Here is a 25,352-nt window from a genome sequence, read left to right on the forward strand (position 1 = left end):
ATAAAACACCCCCACCGTGAAGTCTGGTAATGAGCAGAAGGGACTTCTTCTGGCACAATCCTTTCCAATAATTGACATATCTTGCTCTCATACAGGTTAATTCTCCATCTCTGATGAAACCCGGGTCGGTGGAGCAGTACAAGAGGGCGTTTGCCCGCCAGCGAGCTCGTGACCTCGCCCAACATGCTGACGTGTTGCTGTCTAAGGACAAAGAGATCGCTGCCCTCCAGCAGGAGTGCAGAGAGTTGGAGGCTCGGCTGGGAAGCGCTAAGGTATTTCAAACACAAGTCATCATGAAGGGCTGATCTCTGGCTGGCGAGGTCCGGTCGACCCTGACTAGCAATGCCACAAGCTCGCCCTCTGCTGGACAACTCGGGTACTACTCATCCTAATTAAGCCTGCATTGCAAAGGTTGCGTCACTGCTGATGATGACAGTGCAGGAATAGGATGCCTATCTAAGAGCCTGTTTTTAATAATGGATCTAGTGACTTAGCAGGTCATGTGCTGATTATTGAGTCTCATGCATGGGATGCAGTTGAAAATATCTAACTCGCATCGTGTCGACTCGTTGACGTCACTGTGGCACGGCTGTGTTTGATTCGTACGTCTCCGCAGGGCTCACCTGTTCCATCGGGCAGAGCGGAGTTCGAGAGGCTCCTCAGGGAGTCCCAGAGGGAGGTGCTGCGACTCCAGAGGCAGCTGTCGATCACCTCGACCAGACAACCACACAACCACTGCCCCGACCCCGGAGGCTCGGAGGAGTGTGGGGTCATCGAGGAGGAGGAGGGGGAGGAGAAGGTGAGGTCAAACCCTCGTATCAGAAAGCAGCTAGACGCTGAATGTTTGTTGGTTTCGGCTGTTTTCATATCTCCTGGTCGTGAATTTAAAAAAAAGAGGAATTTCAGGGTTGAAACAAAGAACACATAAACTACAGTGAAAAAATATTGGAACACTAGCGACCTGAGTAGACGCAAGATGAGGCAAAAATTTTATAGGCGTGATAAAGTTCACTCTGGAGACACAAAAGTAAGTCTCACCTCAGATTGAGATGTACAAAAACATATTTACAAGGAGAGGAGAGTCAGGAGTGGTTGTGATGTGATCACACACATATGTGTGTGTATGACGGGGGGTATTAGACATTATATGGTCATGTTAAATTTAGCCGGCTGAGTTCATCTAAAATCGTGGATGCTGTTTTGCGGCGTTATGTAATGGCTTGTTGTCGCTGATACTAATCTGCCATGAGCCATAATGAGATGATTCCCTGTCTTGAACTTGGGCCTGATCAAAGACACCAAACACTCTGATCCTCTCCGCACATTCGGTGCTGATCTCCGCTCCATCCATTTCTTAGAAACGGCTCTTCTGTGGTGAAATGGTGCTCAGACGCGTTACAAAAAGCGTACATACCATGAATAAAAGAGCTGGGTTACGTAACGCAAACAGGACTTTATTTAAAGTGGTGAAATTTAGTTTGCTACTGAACATTTGTAAAGCGCTGCAGAAAATTTGTATAAAAATTAGTGTAGATGATTTAAAGGCATACAGTACGTGTTTTATATGGATTTTCTTCTCTGCCTGTGAAGCTCAGATGAGAATGCCGATTGTGGTAATCTCTCATTTGTGGGACGCACACATGCACTCCCAGAAAGGGGCCATGTTGTGTGAACTCTAATCCCCTCTAACAACGGAATGGTACAGTCCAGTAATCCGCTCTCTGTTGCTGTGGTAGCGGTGAGCGGGTTTTGGGTGGTAGGTTAGACTCCAGCCTCACTGAAAGACTTTTCTACCTCGCCCTGCTCTGGATAACTAGCAGGCCAAGGGAAGGCTTGACGTCGCCACAGATCACACCGAGGGGGTAGGTCGTCTTTTTTTGAGTGTTGTCGTCCTTGTGAACGTCTGTTTGCTCCGCTGTCCATCTTCTTAGCTGACCTGTTATGTGTGCGTTTGGATGGGAGACAGAAGGAGAAGATTCAACACAGACTACTAGTGACTGTCATGAAAAATCAGGAGTACGTGGAAATTGGCAAAAGCGCTTTATTTTTGATAGATATTAACAAAATCAGGCTTATTCCTGAAGATTATTAGTATGTTGTGTTCCACATGCATGTCCTACAGCACAGCAGTAGGACATGCAGGGGTTTTCTTGTTAGGAGTTTCTGTTAAATCCCATCCCTGCCCTCAATGGACTGCATTTTCTTATAAATTAAAAATCTATCCACAAGGCCTCATGAAGGGTAGCCGGTCAGAAACCCAGTTTTATAACACGCACACTTTAGAGCATCCAGAGGCAGGCTTTGGACCTGATGGCAGAATGCTTGATCGGCGGACTGGTTGTGCATAAAATAAGAAAATCAACGGCCAGGCCAATCCATTAAGGTGCTTTTAAAAGAAGTGATCCAGTTACCCGTTTCAGTAGTCTGCAGGGATTACACCAATGTGCTTATGGCATTCAGAGCCTGCTGCATGGGCCCAAGGTGTACTTGATCCTTTAGTGTGCGTGGACCTCTTCCGTACGAGGTGAACACGGTGGCACTTTCCTGTGTCAAGCAGGAATGCTACACAAATAGAGAGATGCTTCTAAGCTAGGACCTCATCTGACGGAAGACGACCAATGGCACCTTCAGACAAAGCTGCAGCCTTCGGTTTTCATGTTGAGTAGCAAAGAGTCTGGAGAAGTGGAACCATCCTTCAATGCCACATTTATTATTCAACCAATGTCATTTAATAGTAATAATTATACTGACTGAAAACTCGACTTACCTGCACAGACATCAGTTATACGTAAAATACTGAAGCCCACATACATTAAGATTAAAACCCTCATTCAAATGCTAATGTGTTTCCAGTCCTGTATCTAAAATAAAACAAACATACATGCTAGAAATGATTAATTTTCTGCAGTTTGGTAGCGGGGATTGAAAATGTGTTTATTGCATCGCCATAAAATTATGGACTCAAAATTACAGCAAGTTTTTATCTTGATTCCTGTAGCTTTGACAAACAAGGACTATTTGTCTGCAGCTTGGATTCAAAGTACTTTGTGACTTGACATTATTAACTTTAAACTTTTGACAAATGGAACTGTTATAATTTAAGATAATGCTTATTTTACTATTAACATGTAAATAATGACATCTCCTGGTTGTTTATAATTCATCTATGGACAGGTTAATTGTAATATATTTTTGTTCCAGCCTGATAAGATGGTTTGAGGACAGTAACCTTCAACATGTCAAGAAATAAAGCATTCGAAATGTAAACATAACCTGCTGTCCTGAAATGAGAATTCAATTTTAAAACCTGGACAAAATCCTTGCAAATACAGATTATGTTATAATGTTATATACATTTTTACGTCGTAATCCAATCACACGTGTGATGTTTTACACTTTAAATATCCTATAGGTTACAGAGGTTTTCTCCATTTGGTGCTGGATTGGAACACATAATAATTCCTTCTTTCAATCATCTGGATGAATGAGAGGCTCTGGAGGTTGATTTGATTCTTTTTGCCGTAGAAATCCTAATTTTATTATATAAAGTAACTGCTACTGTGACTGACAAATGGTAAAGGTTATCATTGGGGTTAGGAAAGGAAAAATTAGTTGAATTTTTTTCAATAAAAATGGACCCTCACAATAAAAACATGCCTTTTTAAGGTTTGTCCAGAAAGGAACTGCTGACACATGACTTATTTTAATATTATTTATCTATATCAGTGTTGGGTGTAGCTAAACAGCTGAACAAACTGCATGCACATGTCTTTTCTAAGTGTCACTAAGTTTTGTTAGGTTACTGTGCTGAAAAATAAACCTTTAAATGAGTCATAAAAGGCTAAGCCGTGATCTAATGCTCTCTGCGCCAGTCCCTTTATTCCCCACAACTTTGTATAAATGAGCGATTACGTAACACTCCGCCTCTGCCCAGTCATCAAAACTGTGTCAGAATTACATCACGCTGATATATACAGATATAGAGTATTTACATTAAAAGTGATGCTCTTTTAAAGGCCAGTTTACCAGCAGCAATATATGATGCAATGAGAATATTTTAATGCTTAAGAAAACAGCTGATGTTCTAGAATGATCAGAGTTTGGGGTTTTGCGCTGCACCAGTATTGATTTATCTTTGTCATAAGGGGATACATTTGTCATTTCAAGCTTTAGAACATATTTTAACAAGCTAGTTTTCCTGTTCACCAGGAATCTAAGCAGGCAGAACAACATAAAATGATATTTTGTGTGTCCCAGATGGTTAAACTGATTTTTCACAATACTGTGTTCTTCAATACCCCCGAAGTCAGAAATGAGGATAGCTAGAAGGGTAAAGCAAGTCTTAATAAATGGAGGTGATATCCTGAGATTAGCTGTTAGCGATGGATTAATCAAGTTTCTGCTCCAGTCTTCTTTCTCTCAACAAACGTTGAACATAATTCACCTGGCAAAACTCTGAGTGATCGCAGGATTTCTAAAGTCTTACTAGCTTTAAAATCTTCCCATGTGTCAGCACTTTGGTTACAACTAAATAATTGCTGATGTCATGATATGTAATACCCGGTTGCGCTCTTTTCTCCACTTATTGCTGACTAACCTTATCTTGTCAACATATCTCTCTTTCACAGCTTGCTCTAGGGATGTCCGCAATCTCACAGCTATTATTTTCTGGCTGCAAGCTATTGTTTTTAACTACAAGTGTTTGTTATCGATGATGTGCTGCTGACCTCAGCAAAGGGAAGTGGGAATCATGGGAAAGTGACTTTATCTAAAAAAAAAAAAAAAGTGAGGAGTTGATCGTGGATGATATGGATGTAAAAATAAAAGCAAATGCATGCAGAGTTAATGTTTCTGTCTATGCTCTTGAGCATATGTGGCAAACTATTAATTAGAAATTAATACGAAAGGACCAGATTAATAAATCATTTTAGCAATTGAATTAGCTTCATTGTTCATTAGGCTGACATGATCTGTTTCCTGCAGGCTAGTGCAGCCATTTATTATTAAAAATCAGTCAAATACTGAACACAATATTTATCTTTATTTATGATTAAAATGTGAAATAAATGATCATTTCTCCACGATCATTTTGTAGGGGAATTCTGAAATCCTGACGGACCTTTCAGGGATCTTGATTAACTGCATGGAGCTTTTATGAAGGTTTTTTAATCTCCTTAACTTTGCCTGTCATACAGGTAATTAAGTTGAATAAGTTTTACTTCATTCTTAGAAGATGTAAACTTACTCCAGCCCACTCAGCCCATCGTCACCATATGGTTTGGAAAAGAAAAATAAGTCCCAAATGTCCCTGATTCTTTTGTGTTCTCACTTTCCCTAAAAAATTATTTTCAATTAATAGAAGCCATGTCTTCATTTTAGATTAAAATTATTGATATTAATATTACAGTAAAAAATGAACATCCACCAAACAGGAGAGACACAGGTTTGAAGAGGAGGTCTCCTTGGCAGCACGTGACAGATCACCATTGATCCTGTTATTGGGTCACGGCCTTAGTTGCACTTCCACAGTTCTACTCTCAGGTTAAGTAGGTTTGCACTAAAATTAGACACTGATTCCCGACTCTTAACCTTTGGTCAATGTCAGCCCGCCCCCCACCAAGAAGGGTGAATCGTTGAATTCTAACAGTGAGTCATTAGTGAGTCGCTGTGAGGCGTTTGAATCATTACATACCGCCTAATTAGAAGGGACGGGCTTCCTGCTGATGTGTTGCAGGACAGAGGGATCCCCCCCCCCAAACCCCAGGATTATTCATTGATTGTAGTTGGACCACTAGGAAGGAGGCTTGCTGCTAATCCTTCACCCACAGTTGGGGGTGGGGGGTGGATGTTTGGTGTTCCTGTACAGTTCTTTTTCCACAGTAGTTTAAAGCTCACGCTTTAAAACAGATGCTATTCACTGCGACTGACAGGATGATTGAACCCCCCCTCAGGTTGCAGGAGAGACCCCGTGTGTGGTGTTAGATGAAGCTCCATCAAGGTGTGAGAAGACTCCCGGCGAGGAGGAGGAGTTGGGGGTGAGTGTGACCCCCCAGCCGGGCCTCAGCCCCACCCCGTTCCATCGAGCGGAGCCCACAGAGGAGCAGAGCCTGACGTTTCTGGTGAGCGCTGGATTATAAATATTATAACGGCGTGTTATTTGACCACATTCGTGCTTTTTGCTGCTGGAATCAGGAGGTTTTTAAAGCTTAGGTTCAAATCAGCCCCTTCATCAGGATCTGACACGTCGCCTAGCAACCAAAACTAGCTTATCGTGCAGCGTCTACGTTCCTGACCGCTCTGCCTTTTCAGGGGAAACTTGCATCCAAGCGCTGTGACTTCATCTGACGTCCACTAAAGGGGAAAAAACTATGTTCAGATTTGTTATGTAATGCTGGGATTATTTTGATCGTGTCCCTTGGAAACGGGACAGAAGCACATTGCCTGATTGTACAAGTCGGCATCATGGCTCAAATGGACAATATTCTCTCTCAGTTGAGTTTTTTTTATTTATTTATTTATTTTTGGTCGGGATGGAAAATGGAAATCCCAGAGATGAACTGATCTTTGTGCTTGTAGTTCAAACACAACACGGCAGGAACTCAGTGGAATTAAACCAAGTGGACATAATGGAAATATCTCAGATGTCTTGTGTTGGAGAATGACCGCGAGGCGTCGGCGCGAAAACGTCTCAAAGTGGGACCTGTTAGGTGGGTTAAGTGGCTCACAGATGTGGAACAAACACCGAGCTCTGTCCCAGAAACGCCGTCAGCCCAGATAGAACGCAGGTGATATTTTTAGCTGCGCTAGCGATGCTGGTAGCAGGGCTGGACTCTACATCTAATCTATCAGAGACGCTCGTGGATGAATTTCATTCAGTTTATTCAATCGAGACACTTGCATCTGCAGCAACGACACGGATGTCTTGCTGTGTCATCGGTCCAGTTTGTCTCCCAGTCAGCTGCTGGTGGTCTGAATTAGCCTGTCTGTTCTGTAGCCCCCCCACACAGACACACACACACACACACACGGACACAGTAGTAATACTTGATTGAGGTCCTGTGGTCAAGCTGAAATAAGCTGATTTTTCCTCTGCTGGTCCTGCATGTAAGCTGCATTTAGAATAATTAAAGGATGCTAAGCTTTGTAATACCTCATTGCAATCATAACAGAGGTCAGTATGAGAACTAAAGCCAATGTATTCTCTCACAATATATGAACTCAAGTCATCACATCAAGGTTTTGTTCTCATGCAGTGTGTCTATATGTTTACGTGAGATTAGGTGTCTCCTGTGTTGTGATGATATCATCGTCTGCAATTAACCTTTTTGTCTGTTCTGATTGTCTGAAGGAAACTGAGCTGAGCAAAAAGAGGAAAGAATGTGAAAACCTCGAGCATGAAGTAAAGAAGCGACAGAAGAGATGTCTGGATTTGGTGAGTCTCCAGTATTTCCTTCTCTTGTGCTCCGGTTCGGTTTAAAGCTGTCCTGTCGCGGACTCGCTATCATGATGGACGGGACAACATTTTGGAACATCGTCTTGTGATTTGGTAACAGGAGAGCCAACTTGAGGATGAACGAGGCAAAAATGAGCAACTAAAGGAGGAGGCGAATCTCCTCAGGAGGAAGGCGCAGCTGCTCGACCAGGTCTGTCCGACTTTTTCTCTAAAACGATTCTCAATTCTTTAATGTTTTACTTTGACTGGAATCTGGGGATGCTGTGACATCACAAGCACATGAAATCTATGATTTTATATTTGTCAAATGAAATAATGATGACCACAAAACTGAACGTAATGTTCTTGTAAAATGAATTGTTGTTGCTCCTCAGACTCGGGCTGAGAATGAGGAGCTGAGGGAAGATCTCTCTGAAGTGACCGCTCAACACAATTCAGTTCTCGAGGAGAACCAGAGACTCCGTGCCAAACTGGAGAACCTAGAGCAGGTCCTAAAGGTAGCGTCGGGGTCAGATACATGTATTTTATTGTTACCGTCTTCACCGTGCTGCTTGAAAACCGTGGCCGTCTCTCTGGACAGCATATGCGAGAGGTCGCCGAGCGAAGGCAGCAGCTGGAATTGGAACATGAGCAGGCACTGGCTATACTTAAGTTCAAACAGGATGAGATCAAACGATTACAGCGGGTAAGAACCACTGCCTCTTCTACAGCTTAAACATTTCAAAAGGAATTTTCTCCTTCAGATCACAACCTGCGTGTTGTTGAGGTTGCTTTCAGAGGTTTTGTCCAGCAGGAGGCAACCTTTGGACGCGAATGAAGCGGCGCGTTTATCAGCACAACCGTCTGTAATGAGATTTCGACTTTTTCCAAACAATCCGTACACTGACTCTAATGTCTTTTTTTATTTTCAGGCTCAGTTATTTGCCAAGAGGGAGCATGAGGGAGTGGTTCAGATGCTGGAGGTAAGCGTGTAATCGGATTACTGTGACGACTCGGCAAATAAAAGAAAATGAGATAAATGACTTTTATATCATGTGATGGTTTTATTGTCACACACTCTAAAGCCCCAAGAATTGACTGAAATAGAAATAAAAGTAGTTAACGCAGTTACCCCCATCATGAGACAGAGGAGTCTTCAAACTTCCTCAGCGTTTCCTTCTTGCTCAAGCGAACTTCCTGTGTGACGAGATAAACCCTTTTGATGATGCATTGGACTTTATCATCCCAGCACCCAAAAGAGAACACATATTTCATCATCCATTTGTGCTAAGTGGACAAAAGACAGTCCCGTTGCTCTTAAAGTAGCGTGGACTTAAAGTATAATAGTCTCTTGGAAGAGAAAGGCTTACAGGAAGTACTTGTAGCACTTCATTTGACCAGAACACCTTTGCTTCTTTGTTCACGTGTGATATTTAAGATGACTGTAAGCGTAACATTTTCAATTCAAAACATATCCAGACAATCTGTGTGACTGGTTCCTATTCTGACACACAAACATCACCATCCACAGTAGATAAACGCATCTCTTAGTGTCTTTCTGTGCCCCTTTGTCACAATTTTGTTCCTAAATGAAGTGTGTATTATTTTATTTTAGGAGTTGACTCAGCTTGTGTTGCAGAGGGAGCTGGTAGAGTATAGCTGCTGCTGCTGCTGCTGCTGCTCGAAACGCAAACGGCTCATTTCCTTCCTCCTGCTCCGTCTCTCTTTCTCGCTCTCTGCTTCTATTTAAACCCGGAGAAAGTCTGTTTGAGCTTTGTTGCCGAGTCAATGCTGCATTTTGAAATATCTTCACGACGACGCAACGAGAATTTGTGTTATTTCAAAGAGCAGATGTTGACTCCTGAGAGACGAGACTTCCTGTTCTCAGACTGCTGTGTTTCTGCTGTGTTCACATTATTTAGATTGTTTCTAAAGCATGTGTTTACTGTCTTCCTTTCTTTCCTTTTGTGTTATCTTCTTGCTAACCAGAGTACACTGGACTGCATGCAGGTACTGCTCTTAAACCATTTATCTTATCTTTATCTTCTATCTTATCACAAAAAGCCCTCCAGCTCCTGTAGATCAAACCAACAACCAACCCCCATTTACCTTCATTTAAGCCCATTGAGGCGACTGAACGTCACCAGTTTGATGCATTTTTGCATTAGAGCATCCCAAGCTATCTGTTCATAATTTTTTTTTTTAGGTTACTGAATTGTGTGTGTCTGTGTGTGTGTGTGTGTGTATCATTTGCATGCGGTCTGTGGTGTGTGCATGTTTGTCAGTTTTCTGTCTGTAAATGAGTCTTCGATACGGTTCGGTGTGGCTAGAATGACAGCAGACCGGGCGTTGAGTCGATGAGCGCTAACAGGAAATGTTGCTCAGACAGTTTTGTGCAGAGACGGTTTTTTTTTTTTTCAGATTAGCCTGGAAACTCCCACCACAACCTGAAGTGAAATCAACCACATGTAGAATCTTCTGTGCAAAGCCTGCAGCAAAACACAGAAGCACAACTTCTCATAACTATTGCTAACTCTCTAAATCTACTCGCCTCTATTTCCCTTTTTCTGTCCACCGAACCTCTAAATCTTGTTTTAATTTGGATTTAATGTTTGGTCTGACTTGCAGAAACCTGATGCTAAACCGTGAAGTACTTCCTGTATGTTTTCAATGTGCCGTTCTTTACGTTTAACCACAAATACATTTCTCAAACGACATAATAGCCTTAGGCCTTATGAGCATTAAAGGTTTCTGCTTGACAGGGATGGAAATTTACCCACAAGGCCTCAGTGGACTCATGCGAGTGCAACGACGGATACGGCTCTGCACATCTTTGGTGCGTTGTCGAGCACAGCTGCGTTTCTTATTTGTTTCGTGCTGCAGCGCGATGTGCAAAAGGGCGTGTCACGAGCGAATATAGCTCAGAGAGCGTCAGAACTACAACAGCAGCTTCTGACGACAACAATAATTCAGATGATAAGGCAGACAAATGGTCACACGTTATGTGTTGCGCCTGCTCCGGTCGTTGCCCTGTCATGAAAGCGAGGTCCACATGTTCCACAACTGAGGAGACAAAAGCACAAATCCACCTTATAACACACCACCAGGTGTTGATATAACAGTGTGAAGCAAAGCTTTACATAACTTGGTTTTTGTACTTTGAAAAAAGACATAATAAACAACAAAAGATGACTCCAAAATGGATCGATGATTAGCGATAACTTTTATGGTGTTTAGAGGTGGATTTTGTAAATTTACTTAGCAAAAGAATAGAAAGCGTCTTCACAGAGTGTGTTTCTCGCACGTCCAGTCGAAGGTACGAGACCTGGAGGAGAAATGTCGCAGCCAGAGCGAACAGTTCGGTCTGCTGTCAAAAGAGTTGGAGAAGTTTCGACTGCAGGCCTCCAAGGTGGACCTGGCCGGCTCCGAGCTCCTTAACAACCCCAGCCTCTCTGTTCTGACCAATGGGGTGGGCCTGACGACCGAGCGAGGTGAGACGAGACGCCGCCCAGAAACCCAACCCCCCCAAACACTTTGTAGTCATGGATTTTTACTTTACTGCGGTCAGATGCACCACTGCTTAACATCCAGGAGGAATCGGGCCAAAGGGAGCGCTGACTGTACTCAAACTGTTCATCCTGCACTGTTTAATGTGTTGTAGACGGCACTGATGCCTCGTGGGATATGGTGTCTCTGGGTGAAATAGCCTTTTGGAGTCTGGAGGGAGGTGAAACTCTCCCCTGCCCCGAGGGTAACGATCCGTCACGCATGAAACTGTGTTGGGTCACACAAAAGCATAGCATGTTCGACCCCGTCATCCCACCCATACGGTCTGTGCTGCTCACCATCGCACGAGGGCTGTGGTGAGAAGTGAACCCGCTAAGCCCCTTAACGGTGTTGGTGTGACACACATTGCCTCAAGGTAGCGTGACCTTTCACCTTAGACAGATGGAGACAGGATTTTTTTTCCTCCGCTGTTTAATCAGCCAGGTTCAACCTTGAGCCTCCTGCATGTCCACCCCGTGACCCCACCCACCTCGCTGCTCATGGATTCATCCAGGTTAACCAGAGAGAGGGGGCCGGGGGGGTGTCGGCAAAGTCACGGATTACGTATTATCCTCTCCTCTCTCTCTCTCTCTTCAGATGTGGCCGCCGCTCTCCGCTTGGGGGCCACCCCTCACGCCGCGGGGCTGTCCAGGGCGGAGCGATCGCCCGTCACCAAGCACCGCGAACTGCCCACCATCAGCATCAGCAAGTCGGCCTCCTCCTCCAGCAAGTCGGAGGGCGCGCACCTCACCCCCAAGTCCGAAACGCACCTCAGTCCGCACAAATCCAGCCCGACGCACGAGGTAACGGTCGAGGGAAAAAACAATCCATCAACGTAATGAATGAAAGTCTTGATTTAGGAGACGGGGCAGATTGCTCATCAAGATTACCAAGACAGCAGCATAGGATCACATTGATCGTTGTGGATTTAGTGGATTAAAAAGCCCTCCTTTTTAACCCCTCTGTCGTCTCACGAGAGACTGCATCTAAAGACGTCGTTCATAAAGAAGTCGTTTTGAACCCGCTGTTATTATTGAGTCATCGTGTCGCGCCGAACTCTCCAGAGAATCTTGCAACGCCAGGCGGGTCGGTGGTCCGTTCATCCGGTCGCTCGTCTGCACGCAGCTCCATCAAGCTCATATTTAGTGAGATAATCCGTTCGCCGGATTATGAAGGTTGTACAGTAGTATTTGTGATTATCCTTGAAAAAGGTCCCCCCCCCCAGGGAGCTCTAAATATATAACCTCTCTTTACGGTATCGTGTGTAACTGCTGTGTATGGATTTCCTCAGGTGGACACAGCCAGTGAAGTGGAGGAGCTGGACATCGACGTGGCGCCGGCGCCGTACGCCGCCGCCAGCAGGGGAGCGGCCAAGCTACAGGTTTTCATCGCAAGATACAGGTAAATAGATGATGTCGTCTTATTCCTACTTTTTTAAAATTTGTTATTAAAAATATCCTAATTCTCCCCAGCTATAATCCGTACGACGGCCCCAATGACAACCCTGAAGTGGAGCTGCCGCTCACCGCTGGAGAGTACATCTACGTGTACGGAGACATGGACGACGACGGCTTCTACGAAGGCGAGTCTTCGTCGTTTCTGCAGTTTTTAATGCTTCTTTTTGCTCTGAACTATTGAGTGTTTTACTCCCTCGCTCCTCACAGGCGAGCTGATGGACGGACGACGGGGGCTGGTCCCCTCTAACTTCGTGGAGCGCGTGTCGGACGACGACGTCATGAGCGCCCACCAGCCATGCACGGGGGACGTTTCCCACAACTCCCTGCTAGACAACAGCCTGCACAGTGCCAGCCACCAGCATCACCTCCACTCGGGCGTCACGGAACGGACGGAGGTCTCCTCCGCCCCTGCCCCCGCTCCAGCGTCGGCCCCCGCCCCGGCCTTGGCTGCCCCAGCCCCCCTCACCAACGGCCTGGACTTGGACTTGGAGGAGGTGGGAGTGGATGTCGTGCCTTACCCGCGTAAGCTCACCCTCATCAAACAGCTCGCCAAGAGCATCATCATCGGCTGGGACCCCCCGCTGGTGCCGGCCGGGTGGGGCAACGTGTGGAGCTATAACGTGTTCGTGGACCAGGAGCTGCGGCTCAACGTGCCGTTCGGGTCCCAGACCAAAGCGGTGCTGGAGCGGCTGGACATCAACCTCAAGGCCTACCGGGTGTCCGTGCAGAGCCTGACGGAAAAGGGCCCCTCCGACTTGATGCGCTGCAGCCTGCTGGTCGGGCGGGACGTTAGCGTGGCGCCCACGCAGCTGCGCGTGGAGAGGATCACCGCCACCTCTGCCAACCTGACCTGGCTGCCTAGCAACAGTAACTACGTGCACATTGTGTCCTTGAACGAGGAGGAGTGCGAGCTGGTGAAGGCCGGCTGCTGCTCGCTGTGCCTCAACAACCTCTTACCCAGCATGCACTACACGGTCAAGGTGGAGGCGCGGCCGCACCGCACGCCGTGGGAGTTACCCGTGGAGCGGCGCGAACACAGGAGCGCTACGGTCACCTTCACCACACTGATGGCAGGTCAGGATTCAATAATCAATAAATCAATAAGTCCGGTTTTTTTTCTCCGTGTCACATTGAAAACGTGACAAAAGAGTGAGCGCTCACTGCAACACAAGGAGTGTTAGTTTTATCGTTTCATTATGAGCATGCATAAAATCTGACACCTTTTTTAAAGGTTGGACCCGAATCGGGGGTCACATCTAAATCATGATTTCATGTCGGTTTGTCGTCACGTTTCTTTTTTTTTTTTTGCTCCCAGTTATCAGTGTCTTTATTTTCTTGAATAAACCCGTCGCCGAACGTTTTTATTTGTGTCGACTGTTAGATTTCTGGATGCATTTCTCCAAAAATTAAACTGGAATTTGCTTTAAGTTTCATGCCCACAGTTGGGGAACTCAGGTACACCATCTCTAAATTTCTCATGTAGCCCCAGACGGTATTTCTCTCGATGGTAGAACTATTTACCCGTAGTGACGACCCCCCCCCCCCAGCGTCCCTTTAACTTCAGTCTGAGTGAATAGTGTTTGTTGGGAAGCGTTCCCTCGTGTTGCGTTCGCTTCCTGCTGCCTTGTGATGCGTTCAATCCCCCCGCAGGTCCTCCTGACGCTCCTCTGGACGTGCAGCTGGAACACGGTCCCTCCCCGGGGATCGCCCACATCAGCTGGCTGCCCGTCACCATAGACGCCGCCGGGACCTCCAACGGAGTCCGCGTCACCGGATATACGATATATGCCGACAAGAAAAAAGCAAGAACCTCTTGTTTTAAAACTATTTTCGTGCGTCCGTCTGTACGGTGACGGGGGAATCTAAAACTGTCTCTCGTCCTCTTGTTGAAGGTGCTGGAGGTGTCCTCCCCCACCGCTGGCAGCGCTCTGCTGGGCCCGTCTCAGATCCAGTCCCTGCAGGCGGCTCAGGAGCTCACCGTTCGGACCACCTCCGCTCACGGGGAGTCCTGCGACTCGTTTCCTGTCAACGTGCCCTCCAAGCTGGCCGCCATCATGGCGGGCCCGGCCGTCGCCGCCCCAGTCGTGCCACCTCCACCCTGCCCTCCCATTAATCCCAGTAACCTGCCCTCACCCCCGATCTACGGGAACTCTGCTGCCAAAGTCTGCACGCTGCCCGGCTCTTTGCCGCCGGAGGCGCACATCGCCGGCGTCCCAGCGGGGGCTGCTGCCAATCCTCCTCACGCCCTCCACTCAGAAGAGCTCCTGCCATCGTCCTGCTATGTGAACGCCTGGGCCAACCCTGCTGCTGCTGCTGCTCTGGCTGCGTGCGAGGCTCCGTTGTCGGTAGCCTCCAACGTACCTCCAGTGGTAAAAAATCTTCACAACTTCAGTCTGGATCTGAGGTTTTTAAACTGTGATACATCTCCTTCCTTTTCATCACCAGATTAATGTGACCTCCCCCACCGCCTCGGCGCCTCAACCGATCCCGGCAGTGCCGCCAGCGTCCGCACAGTCGGCGGTGACGGCGACACCAAACATTTTGGAGCGGCAAAGAGACGCCGACAGCCCCGGAATGATCTGCCCGTTCCCGTCGATCACTGAGTTCATCGAGGACCCCAGCGAGAAGCTGGGGACGCCAGAGCGCGTCCCCACGCCGCCCAAAGCACCGATCACAGACCTCCTCAACCCTCAGGACACTAACGTACTCCGACCCCCCTGCTCATCACCGCTGGAGTCGGAGGTAGACGAGGAGCAAGAGAACACCCGCCTGGTGTCCATCGAGGAGTTCTTGAGACAAGACCAGGAGCCGGCGTTCGGCAGGACGCAGCAGGTCGGGGTTGTTGTGTCGACACGTGCCTGAAATGAAAAAAAAATTAACAAGCTGAATCAGATTTATGGGTAAAAACAGTAAATATTAAAAATACTCGTTCATCACAGTCACATATTACAAGAATCAGACATTTTTATTATTTTTTAAAATATATTTCATGTTTTTTTATCATGATACACCCACATATAGAGGCACACAAATAGAAAGGGTGGATAGAAATGTATTTGGACCTGTACGCATGTGGATAAAGCTTCAACTTCTATTTTACTGATAAATTCCAACATATTATTATTGAACTTTTCTTTTCCTACACATTTAGTTTGAATGATAAACGTGTTTTTGTTTTTTTTTTGCTTTGCAGAAGTGCGGCCGGGTGCTGGTGGAGCCTCAAGGCGACTACCACGCAGACAACAGCCGCTCAGATCTGTCTGACATCCTGGAGGAAGAGGAGGAAGACCTTTACTCCGACCACGTTGGTGAAGCACGAGCCAGAGGCTACGCGGTCGGAGCTAACAGGGTAAAAAATAAATAAAATAAGTGCACTACATTTTAAATATGCTTCTTTTTTTTCAAATATTTTGCAGAATTAAGTGCTTTTTTTTTGCATGTCTTCCAATGACACATTTCAAGCACGCATAATTCAGTTTTTTTGTGTTCTTCTTTCTTTCTTTTTGCTTCCTGTTTCGTCTCCTCTTCCTTTATTTTCACTGGTAAATGCGATACCGTCTCGCCCTCCTTGCGTACTTTGACCTCGTGACCTTTTAGTCGCGTAACTCGGAGACTTGGGACAGCGACGAGGATGTTGTTGAGAGGATCCTCAAGTTGCCCCCCCAGGTCTGTCCCAACACGCAGCTGTTCAGCATCCCCGAGCTGACGGAGGAGGAGGACAGCAGTCAGGACGACCGTTTGACCCACCGCGGTCATCCCCGCTCCAGGGGGCGCCACCTCCAGCCTCGAGACTCGGAACGTCTCCACCGCGCTCCTCAGCGTCACCTTCATCACCCCAACTGCCCCCCCCAGCACCCCCATCCCAAAAAGGATCCCAGACCCCCCACCAGAGAGCCTTTACCCGCTCACAGACCCCCACAGGTGAAGCCCAAGCACAGGGTTCACTACGCAGACCCGGTCGACAGCATGGGTTACCCTGAAGGCGACGCCAGCGGTTTATACGACGGCCCCCCCAGCAGGCGTCCCTTGGCTCGCTGCCCGTCCCAGCTGACCCCCAACAGCAAAGTTCTGCTCAGGGGGCTCGGTGACCGCCTTAGGAGAGAGGCCATGCTCAGGAGGCAGATGACCGTCGCCACGGCAGCCAACCTCACTTACGGCCCCCCACCTCCGAGACCCCACCCAGTCAGCAAAGCGGCACGAACCTCCAGGCCGTCCGTCGGCCGCGAGGTGGAAATCGATGTGGATTACGGCACGGACGACAACGAGGAACCCGCCGAGTATCGTCCCGTGGGGGCGGCGGCGGCGGCGGAGCGGATGAGCTCTGAGTGGTGGGGGGAGGGGGCTCAAACGGAGAGGGGCAGGCCTCCCCACCGCCGGGGGCTGAAGGCCGATTCGCTGGTAAATAACGCAGCGTGAACTGTCCCCGCCCCTTCCTGTTTCTCCCGTAGCAGCGTGCAGCTAACCCTGCTAACGCCTGCCTCGAATAGCTCCTAACTCCACCCCCCCCCCAAGTTGACGGTGTTTGGCATCATAACAGGTGGACAGAGGGGGGGCAGGAAGCACATTTTGTGTTTGATTTGATGGATTCTGGTTGTTTTGAACACATTTTTCCAGCCGGTCGCGGCAAAAAAAAAGCTAAAATCGGTTCATCGTCGCCCAGCGGCTCCTAAAGCTTCTAACATTTTGCGTTCCAAAGTGTAGCTGAACGAGTTCTCCCTCTGTTTCACTGTGTTAGCGCCCCAAAAACCAACTTCCTGCCCCCCATGAGTCAATGCTCCCTTCTCCTGCAGTGGATGGCTTCGGTCTGACACCGCTGTCGAGCTAAAAAAAATAAATATTTTGGTTAGATTTTAGATTTATCATCTCATTTCTTTCCCTATATGTTGAGCAGGAGGCCGGTCAGATCCCTCCAGCTGAAGCGGGTCCATCCTGGGGGGCGCAGGCGGAGCCGTCCACCACGTGCTCACAGGCCAGGCAGTTCAAAGGTCAGAGACTTGGCTTCTGTTTCTTCTGTTTTCTCTGAATTACATTTCGTCTCTTTGGTTTTGCACGTATGATGTGAAGGAGACACGTCAGAGTTTCCCCCCTTCTCACACATGACAGTCAGATTTAAACCTTGTGTAGGATGGGAGGGGGGGGGGGTATTGCACCTGCACCGAGCCTACTAAGCTGAGAACCGGCTTAACCCCAAAGTGGCTTGTCATGACAGGAGGAAGTGACAGAAATTAAAATAGTCACCGTGATTAGCCGGCAGAGACGCAGCCTGCGGCGTGGAAGCGGCTTCAGCAAAGCTGAAATTTTCCGCTGCACGTTGGGGGGGGTGCACGGTGGACACCGCGCTAAAAAATCTTAAAGATGGACATCTTAGAGATCCACAAAGATAGAGGAAGGGGAGCAGTAAGAAGTTCAGTCTGAGCGACAAAACAACACGGGTGAGGATGTGAAAGTGGGCGAGCCGTCGGCCCGTGACTCTTGCCACAGATGACTGAATCTCCCCGAACGCATCGAGAACGTGTCGGAAAATCCACCTCCAGTCACATTTTCAGATGACCTGTGACCTCACAACGTCGTTAACATTTGCATCGGCGCGTTTTTAACCGAGTCAGACCGGTAAATGGGTCCAACTCTGTTCCGCCTTTTGCTCGAATGAGCGCCACGTTTGTCAGACGGCTCACGCGGCTTAGGATCAGTTGTTGAGGTTGATTACCTCTTTGAGGGCCGGGACTGTGTCGGCTAACGGCGTTCATGGCGTTGGTGGGTTGGTGTGTTGGTGGGGAGGGGCTACACTGTAGGGTTCAGCAAAGCTTGTGTGCAAAGTGACAAGAAAATACTTGAGACACAAAAGTTATTGTGATGCTAGAATGGGCTTTGGATCTTGATTCCAAGCTGACATCAGAGTCCAGCAGGGTTTGGGAAGAAGTCCTGGAACATTCAAGAACAGCTATCACAAACCATCAGGGCCCAGGGGCCAAATGTGGCCCTCCACATCATTTAATGTGGCCCACGAGATCTTAAAAGTCAGAGTGTCTCAAAGTAAATAGGTCAAAAGTGTGCTTTGAGCAAAACTACATTTCCCACAATGCAGTAATTCAGCCCATTTTAACTCCGGAAAAAAGGTTTTGAACAAAGTTAATGTCCTAACTTGTGTCTGATGTTATTTTTCTTCATTGATTGATAGTTTGATCCTTGATTGATGGACTTCTGTGGGTTTAAGAACCTGACAAATTAAAAGGATTTATGTTAGAACAGAGAAACAAAAATACAATTTTGTTCTATGCAACTGTAATGTTTGTAACTTGAATAAGTCATGAATTCAGAGTAAATTTAACATTTAGGAGTAGTTACATTTATTTTACATTACATTGAGTTACATTTAGTTCCATTTATTAGTTACGTCTGGCCCTTTGAGGACAGCCGTTATGCTGATGTGTCCCCCTGATCTATGGATTAGTTCAGGAAACTGATTTAGTTTGGTTAGAGGACCACAAACAAACGTGTGTGTGTGTGTCAAATGGTTTTATTTTGACAGTAAACGGTATTTTCTTCCTGTGTGTGTGTGTTTTCTATAGGTGGTATCGATCCGCCAAAGGTGAAAGACGGTGACGTTCGCATCTTCGTGGCTCTCTTCCCTTACGATCCGGCCACCATGTCGCCCAATCCTGACGCTGCCGAGGAAGAGCTGCCCTTCACCGAGGGACAGATCATCAAAGTACGATCCGCTCAGAGCGATCGGCTCGCTTTTAAAGGATCGATAATAAACCTTACGATCTGGCCCAGGTGCACGGAGATAAAGACCCGGACGGGTTCTACCGAGGGGAGTCCGCCGGCCGTCTGGGCTTGGTGCCGTGTAACATGGTGTCTGAGATCCAGGTGGAGGACGAGGAGACGCGGCAGCAGCTGCTGCAGCAGGGCTTCCTGTCCACGGCGGCCTCCATGGAGAAGATAGGTCGGTCCACCTGTGGTTCATTTTGGCTGTGTGTTAATGGATAGAATGATGTTTTACTCATGATGTCACCGCTGTTCACATGGGAAGTGGTTAAGTGAAAAACGGCAGCACGAGTGTAGCAGCATCAGATTTGAGATTTCCAGACAAATGGAAGCAGAAAGAAAACGTCCCTCTGATCAGACCGGACGTCAGAACCGCGTCAGAAACAGAACCCCGGCGGTTTTTCTTCTGGCGCCATTCGATACGTTTTTTTTTTAATGACTTCCTGTTCGCCGCGTCGCTACGAAGGAAACTACAAAAGCCATCTCTCTCTGCTGTCGCTGCAGTTTTCACGCAGGTGTCTATAAGACGCAAACTGTGGCGAGCGGTTTAGCGAGCCCCGCGGTCCTGGCTGACACTTCCTTTCTGCTTCCTGTGTTCTTCCTAGAACGATATTCGCAGATGGTTTTTAACCTTTTCACTTCCACGTGTTCCCCACTGCCGTGTCTGCTGCTCACCGGTTGTCTTTTTTTTTTTTTTTAAATTGCTCTTTTCACTGGCTTTTCATTGTCTCCTCTTGTCTGGTCTGCTTGTCTCAACGATTGCACCTCTGTGTTTCTTTTTTTTTGGTTTCTATCCTTTCTTTTTTGTTGTTGTTGTTGTTGTTTTGTATTCCTTTCTGAAACTCCATGAAGGCGCTCGCACACACGCACAGCTTCCCCGTCGCCCTGTTCCACCGCCGAAACCGAGACGATCCAAGAAAGGTGTGTCTCGCTGCCGTTCGGCAGCCTCCCACCTCTCCCCTTGAACTCTGCCCTGGTTTGCTTCTCTTTCTGTCTGTTTTCTCACTCAGTGGGGTCGGGGTGGTAGGGGGTGGGGGGGGGTTTATAATGAAATCAGACAGCTTCCCAGCCTTTATGTTAAAATCTTATTCCTATGACACTCCTAAAATATTTTGATCTGGACGAGTTTGAGTTTCACATCATGATTCCTTACAAAATTGTTAAAAACGTTTCAAAACATGCACGCAGATAAATCGCCCCGAATGCTTCCAATTCATTCAAAACAATACAAATACAAACAGAGTCCTTTCTGTCTGCCATCTTTGGATCTTCATGTAATCCAGGAGAGACTTTGCAGCAGAATGTGGCAGTAAGTGGATTATTGGTCGGCAGAAAACAAACAAAAAACAAAAAAAAAAAAGCACTTTGCCGTTATTTTGCTCCTTTGTCTCAAACATTACATGAACTGAAGTCCTCCTTGTCGAGTCATCCATCCCCTCTGACCTCCACCTGTGACTTCCAGTGTGACGATTCAGACATTCTGTAACTTCTGTGAACTTCTTGCCGCTCTGCGATGGCGCTGACGCTCATTTATCCCCTCGCCTCATCTCTTCTAGTAGAGTCGACAGCGCTCTGGGAGGAGAGCGTAGATCGCTCCAGCCAAGGTTTGTCCTCAGAGCTTTGACCCGTCTGTTTGCATCTGCATGACCAGATACGCGTTTTCTATGCAGCATGTACTGTATGTACAGGATTTTTTTTTTTGTGTGTGTGTATGTGTAACGGTTCTAAGCATGAGGACTGGATCCTAGCTGCTGATAACATCTCCATTCGTCCTCATGAAGGACTGTTTGATTTATTGGGGGTATATAAGAAAGAATAGTGATTTATTTAGTGAAGGAATGTTGAGGAAGAAAACAACGCGATTGACAAAACTTGATCTGAATTTGATCCAGATAACATCAGACACCCTGAGTGGTGTTTCTGAAATAAAGTGAAATCTAACTAACCCCCCCCACGTCAAACAGGCCTTCATCCTAACTCCACTTTTCATTTCGCAGCTCAAACATCACTTAAACACAAAGTTCTTTATTCTAACTAACAGATTCGACGCCGAAACGAAGAACTGCTCATCTCCCTTTGTGTTTTTTCCCCCCCGCTGCAGTGACGTCTCCTCAGCTTTAGCATGGAGCTGAGGGAATCGTCCATGATCTTGTGTCGATGATCTCACTGGAACGGTCGATGATCTCATTATCAGGATGTCACAGTGTTCCCATTCTCTCTGTTTGACTGACAGATCCCAACCGGGCCTCCGTCGCATCCACCGCCGCCGCCAGCGGGACCACGGCCCCAGTCGCCCGCAGGATGGTCGCCATCTTTGATTACGATCCGCGAGAGAGCTCCCCCAACACCGACATAGAGGTCAGACTCGCGCATGTGTAATAGATTCTTCCTCAGAAAACGAGTTGTCCTAGTTTTCCTAATTTCCTGCCCCATCTTTTGTGACCTTTTTGTCTTCAGGCTGAGCTGACCTTCAGCGCCGGTGACATCATTCACGTGTTGGGCGACATGGACGAAGACGGTTTCTTCTACGTAAGGGTCCATGTGTTTTTTGTTTTTTTTTTAGCTCATGCTAACCGTGATGACTCTTCATAATAATGCTAAACGTTCTTCCAGGGAGACTTGAACGGACACAGGGGCTTAGCGCCCTCCAACTTCCTGCAGGCCTTACCGGAGGACGCCCCGGCCGAACCCCCCGCTCAGCCTGCACCGGAGCCCAAGAGGGAATCTCAGGTAGCTTAGCGCGCTAACGTGTCTTCACTTTTATTTTTTCTTGTTTTTTTTTCTTGTTATTTCTGTTCCGTCTCTTTTAATTCTGTCACATTTATTCCGCCGCCGTTTGCAGAAGCACAAACGCACCGTTCACTTTGAGACGTGATCGTAAGTATTTCACACGAGACTGTAGCAGCCCAGTGATCCCGACCCGTGGACTCCGTGTACCCCCATTCATGCCCTCCTCTCTCCACATTAGCTGTAGTTCTGACCCCCACCTTTAAGATCCTGCAGCCACTTGTAGTTTCACAGCTCCGATAATTGGTGTGTGTCCTGTCTTTGTGTTTCCTTTTGGTTTGATTTTGTGTTTTTGGAGTGATGTACTTAGAGTAAAGTATAATATTAAGTCTTCCTCTCTCCTTGAAGGCTGCATGGACGTCTTCTACAAACCTGAAGGATCCTGGGCCCTCAAAACCTAAAGAGGACTCGCCCCCGCCCCCCCAGACGGAACCTCCTCGCTCCGACTTGAGCGAACTCACAGATCCGCCGCCCAAACCGGCAAATCCGACCTCGGATCTGGACGCCGGTGCTCGTCCGGCTGCCGGAGAAGCCTGCCACGCCCCTCCGCCCCCGCCACCGGCAGACAGCCCGGCAAAGACCGACTGCTCGGCACAAGGCAAGAAGAAGAAGGGCTTTTTCTCCAAAGGCAAAAAGCTGTTCAAACGGCTGGGATCCAGCAAGAAAGAATAAGTCGTGGCGCCGTGGATCCTCTGAAAGCACTTTCCTCTCCCCGCCGCAGCATCTGACAGACGGCGGCTGTCAGATCGCATCACCGCAGCATCCATCGTACGTTCACCTCAGATCCGCCGCTGCATTTAGACTTCTCTACAATATCAACACGAGCATGTCGGAGCGCATGTTGAAGCATGTTAACGCACAGTGTACACTAATTCTACTAATTCTAAAATATTATAGAGTCAGAGGATATAAATCGAAACAGGATCAGACTTCAGCCCAGAAAGCAGCTAATTATTAATGTTAGCGTTAGCATTCATGTACTGGTGCCACTTTATTTGTTCAAAGCGATGGAAGAGCAGCAGCAGTCTACGGCCTCCTCTATGTGACTAAAGAATGCACTAACCCCCCCCCACACCCACTCCTCCTCCCCCCAGACGGATGTATTTGAAATATGTCCCCTCATGTATTTATACAGTTCTTATTTATTGGTATCGGCCCCCCCTCCCCGGCCGGTTGTCAGCATCACTTCCATCGAGCTGTCAGGTGGTTTTAGGTTCACTAAGAAGAACAAACTGTTACGTGTAAAGAGGTTTGTGTGTGTGGTTGTGTGTGTGTGCGTGTGCGTGTGCGTGTGCGTGTGAGAGAAGTACCCAGTCCACTGGTGAGACTGAAAACTTGCCTTTCACAGACGTTACCACGGGAACTCTTGATGCTTGTGATCACAGTCACAACCGGCCTAAATGTTACGTCTGACATAGTTTTTGGTTGTGTGTGTGTGTGTGTGTGTGTGTGTGTGTGTGTGTGTGTGTGTGTGTGTGTGTGTGTGTGAGAGAGAGGCCTGCAGCGTTTGAGGTTGTATCTGGTAATCGGTGGCTCATCTTTTTATCTTTCGATTACCTCTTTTCACAACTTGATTTATTAGTCGTTCTGTAAAAGCAGGAGAAACCGTGTGAGGCCCGTCGGCAGAAGCTATGGCGTAAAACCCAAACAAATCCAATCTGCTGTCAACGTGAGGGAAAATCTGTAAATTCTCCCAAATATATTAAAGAAAACACAAAACTGTTGATAAAAAAAATCGATAAAAACGGTTAAAAAAACCACTAAAATAACTGGAATCCTGTCCCATCATTTTAAAATTAAATTACCCCAGAAATATCTGTCAAAAACAACATGCCAAACATAAACGTCAAGTGTTTTTCACGTGTAACTAACGGTAACCGGTGCCGGGTAGAACTGGACCCGGACCGGACTACATCCTGGGACGTTGAGGTGTTGGTGTGAGCGTCTCCAAACAGACTGTTTTCAAACCAAAATGGTACAACTTTAGCAATACGGCGCCGCGTGGACGCGCGTGTGTGTCGAGTGAACGTATCACGAGTGGATGAATTGGTTGAACGTGTGTGTCTGTAGGACGACGTAGTCACAAGAGACGTTTCGATTGATCGATCAGTCTGATCGGATCGTTTTATGTGTGAACGTTTATTCGCTAACTTCTCAGGTTTTCACTCGTAGCTTCTTAATAATGCTGAGCCACCCGTTTACCCCAGCTCTCAAAAAACAAAAAAAACTGCAGAATATGCCAAAATCTTAGGTGCTTTTCTTGTTACCGTAGCTACGAGAGACCGTAGAGGGAGGTAGGACGGTCGGTGGTCCGGTTTGGGACGGTTGAAGCGAAAATCCGAGGCAAAATCTGTCGTGAATGGGGTTTTTTTAAGGGGGTGCGATGAAGCCAAGAATAAAAAGAACCCGGCGCCGTACACGTGGATTCTCCAAACTTGCCGAAATGTACAGTGAATATTTTGTACTGATCTTGTATTTGACGGCCTTTAACGCTCAAGTTAACCCTTCGCCCGCCGTGTAGCAAGTAGGCGGCCCCACCGTTAGCCGGATCGGTCCAGTTTTAGCGTTTTTAGCTCCGTTGATCATATTTAGCCTTAAAAGAAAGACCCTGTTTAGTCTTAATACGTTGTTTACAGGATGTTCATCGACTGCATGCATACCTGAGGTTATGCCCATGTTCGGCCTTATTTGTGTTACTGTCATATTTGTGTGTGTGTGTGTGTGTGTGTGTGTGTGCGTTGACTCGTCGAGAACGAGCCGTCTGTATATAATCAACAGTTTTTTGGGACTTGTGTTATATTTTCATACAACATTCTGTCTTTCCTGACCTGCATTCATTGTTTTGAAACCAGTGGAAGATGTACGTTTTTTTTTTTTTTATTTTATATATATATATATATATATATATATTCATATATTCATGTTTTTATTACCCTTTTTGAGACTCATCTGTAAATAATTTTGTTAATATGTTTGGTTTTTTTTCAGTGTTTTTTTTTTTTTTTTGTGCATGTTCAGAATTGTGGATGGATGGAACCCTAACTAAACATGTAGTGCACTGAAGATGCTCGACTTGAAATTATGATGGTTTCTTTCAATATTGATCTTTTTACAGGAATAAAGGATGTCTATTTTCACAGAAAGCACTGAGTCTGTGACGTTTGTGACGTTTGAAGCTACAGAAAACATCAGAAATCTTTTTTTTATTTTTTAAACACTTTTATTGCACAAGATGCTGTATTATTTATTTATTTTTTTCAGGACAGATTAAACGTCGGAGGAAAAAGAGTGGCGAGCTTCTGCTCTCCGCCGCGCGCCGCCCATGTGACGTAGATGGAGCAACACTCTGGGTAGCGCACGGC

The 25,352-nt window shown here is 46.9% G+C and overlaps 1 protein-coding gene across 12 annotated transcripts in view; it reads left to right on the forward strand.

The window, feature by feature from the left end:
* Positions 1-25,133, forward strand: part of LOC137605697 (RIMS-binding protein 2) — a 38,645-nt gene extending 13,512 nt beyond the window's left edge. The window contains exons 5-34 of one of the 12 annotated variants that reach the window (XM_068330385.1): positions 96-272; positions 617-799; positions 5,952-6,119; positions 7,349-7,432; positions 7,554-7,643; positions 7,828-7,950; positions 8,034-8,138; positions 8,365-8,415; positions 9,048-9,080; positions 9,422-9,442; positions 10,743-10,923; positions 11,094-11,183; positions 11,576-11,781; positions 12,270-12,379; positions 12,451-12,560; positions 12,643-13,509; positions 14,086-14,237; positions 14,328-14,804; positions 14,881-15,267; positions 15,629-15,784; positions 16,033-16,833; positions 17,327-17,420; positions 19,005-19,144; positions 19,213-19,381; positions 20,056-20,124; positions 20,760-20,807; positions 21,437-21,561; positions 21,661-21,732; positions 21,817-21,933; positions 22,339-25,133. In XM_068330385.1, the coding sequence (XP_068186486.1) occupies positions 96-272; positions 617-799; positions 5,952-6,119; positions 7,349-7,432; positions 7,554-7,643; positions 7,828-7,950; positions 8,034-8,138; positions 8,365-8,415; positions 9,048-9,080; positions 9,422-9,442; positions 10,743-10,923; positions 11,094-11,183; positions 11,576-11,781; positions 12,270-12,379; positions 12,451-12,560; positions 12,643-13,509; positions 14,086-14,237; positions 14,328-14,804; positions 14,881-15,267; positions 15,629-15,784; positions 16,033-16,833; positions 17,327-17,420; positions 19,005-19,144; positions 19,213-19,381; positions 20,056-20,124; positions 20,760-20,807; positions 21,437-21,561; positions 21,661-21,732; positions 21,817-21,933; positions 22,339-22,662 (5,730 nt within the window). In that variant the 3' untranslated portion in view covers positions 22,663-25,133. The remainder of the gene's footprint in view (positions 1-95; positions 273-616; positions 800-5,951; positions 6,120-7,348; positions 7,433-7,553; positions 7,644-7,827; positions 7,951-8,033; positions 8,139-8,364; positions 8,416-9,047; positions 9,081-9,421; positions 9,443-10,742; positions 10,924-11,093; positions 11,184-11,575; positions 11,782-12,269; positions 12,380-12,450; positions 12,561-12,642; positions 13,510-14,085; positions 14,238-14,327; positions 14,805-14,880; positions 15,268-15,628; positions 15,785-16,032; positions 16,834-17,326; positions 17,421-19,004; positions 19,145-19,212; positions 19,382-20,055; positions 20,125-20,759; positions 20,808-21,436; positions 21,562-21,660; positions 21,733-21,816; positions 21,934-22,338) is intronic. The other 11 variants (XM_068330387.1, XM_068330390.1, XM_068330392.1 and 8 more) reach the window with 11 other exon arrangements.
* The last annotated feature ends 219 nt before the right edge of the window (positions 25,134-25,352 follow it).

Source organism: Antennarius striatus, chromosome 13 (genome assembly GCF_040054535.1).
Source record: "Antennarius striatus isolate MH-2024 chromosome 13, ASM4005453v1, whole genome shotgun sequence".
NCBI classification, from domain to species: Eukaryota; Metazoa; Chordata; class Actinopteri; order Lophiiformes; family Antennariidae; genus Antennarius; species Antennarius striatus.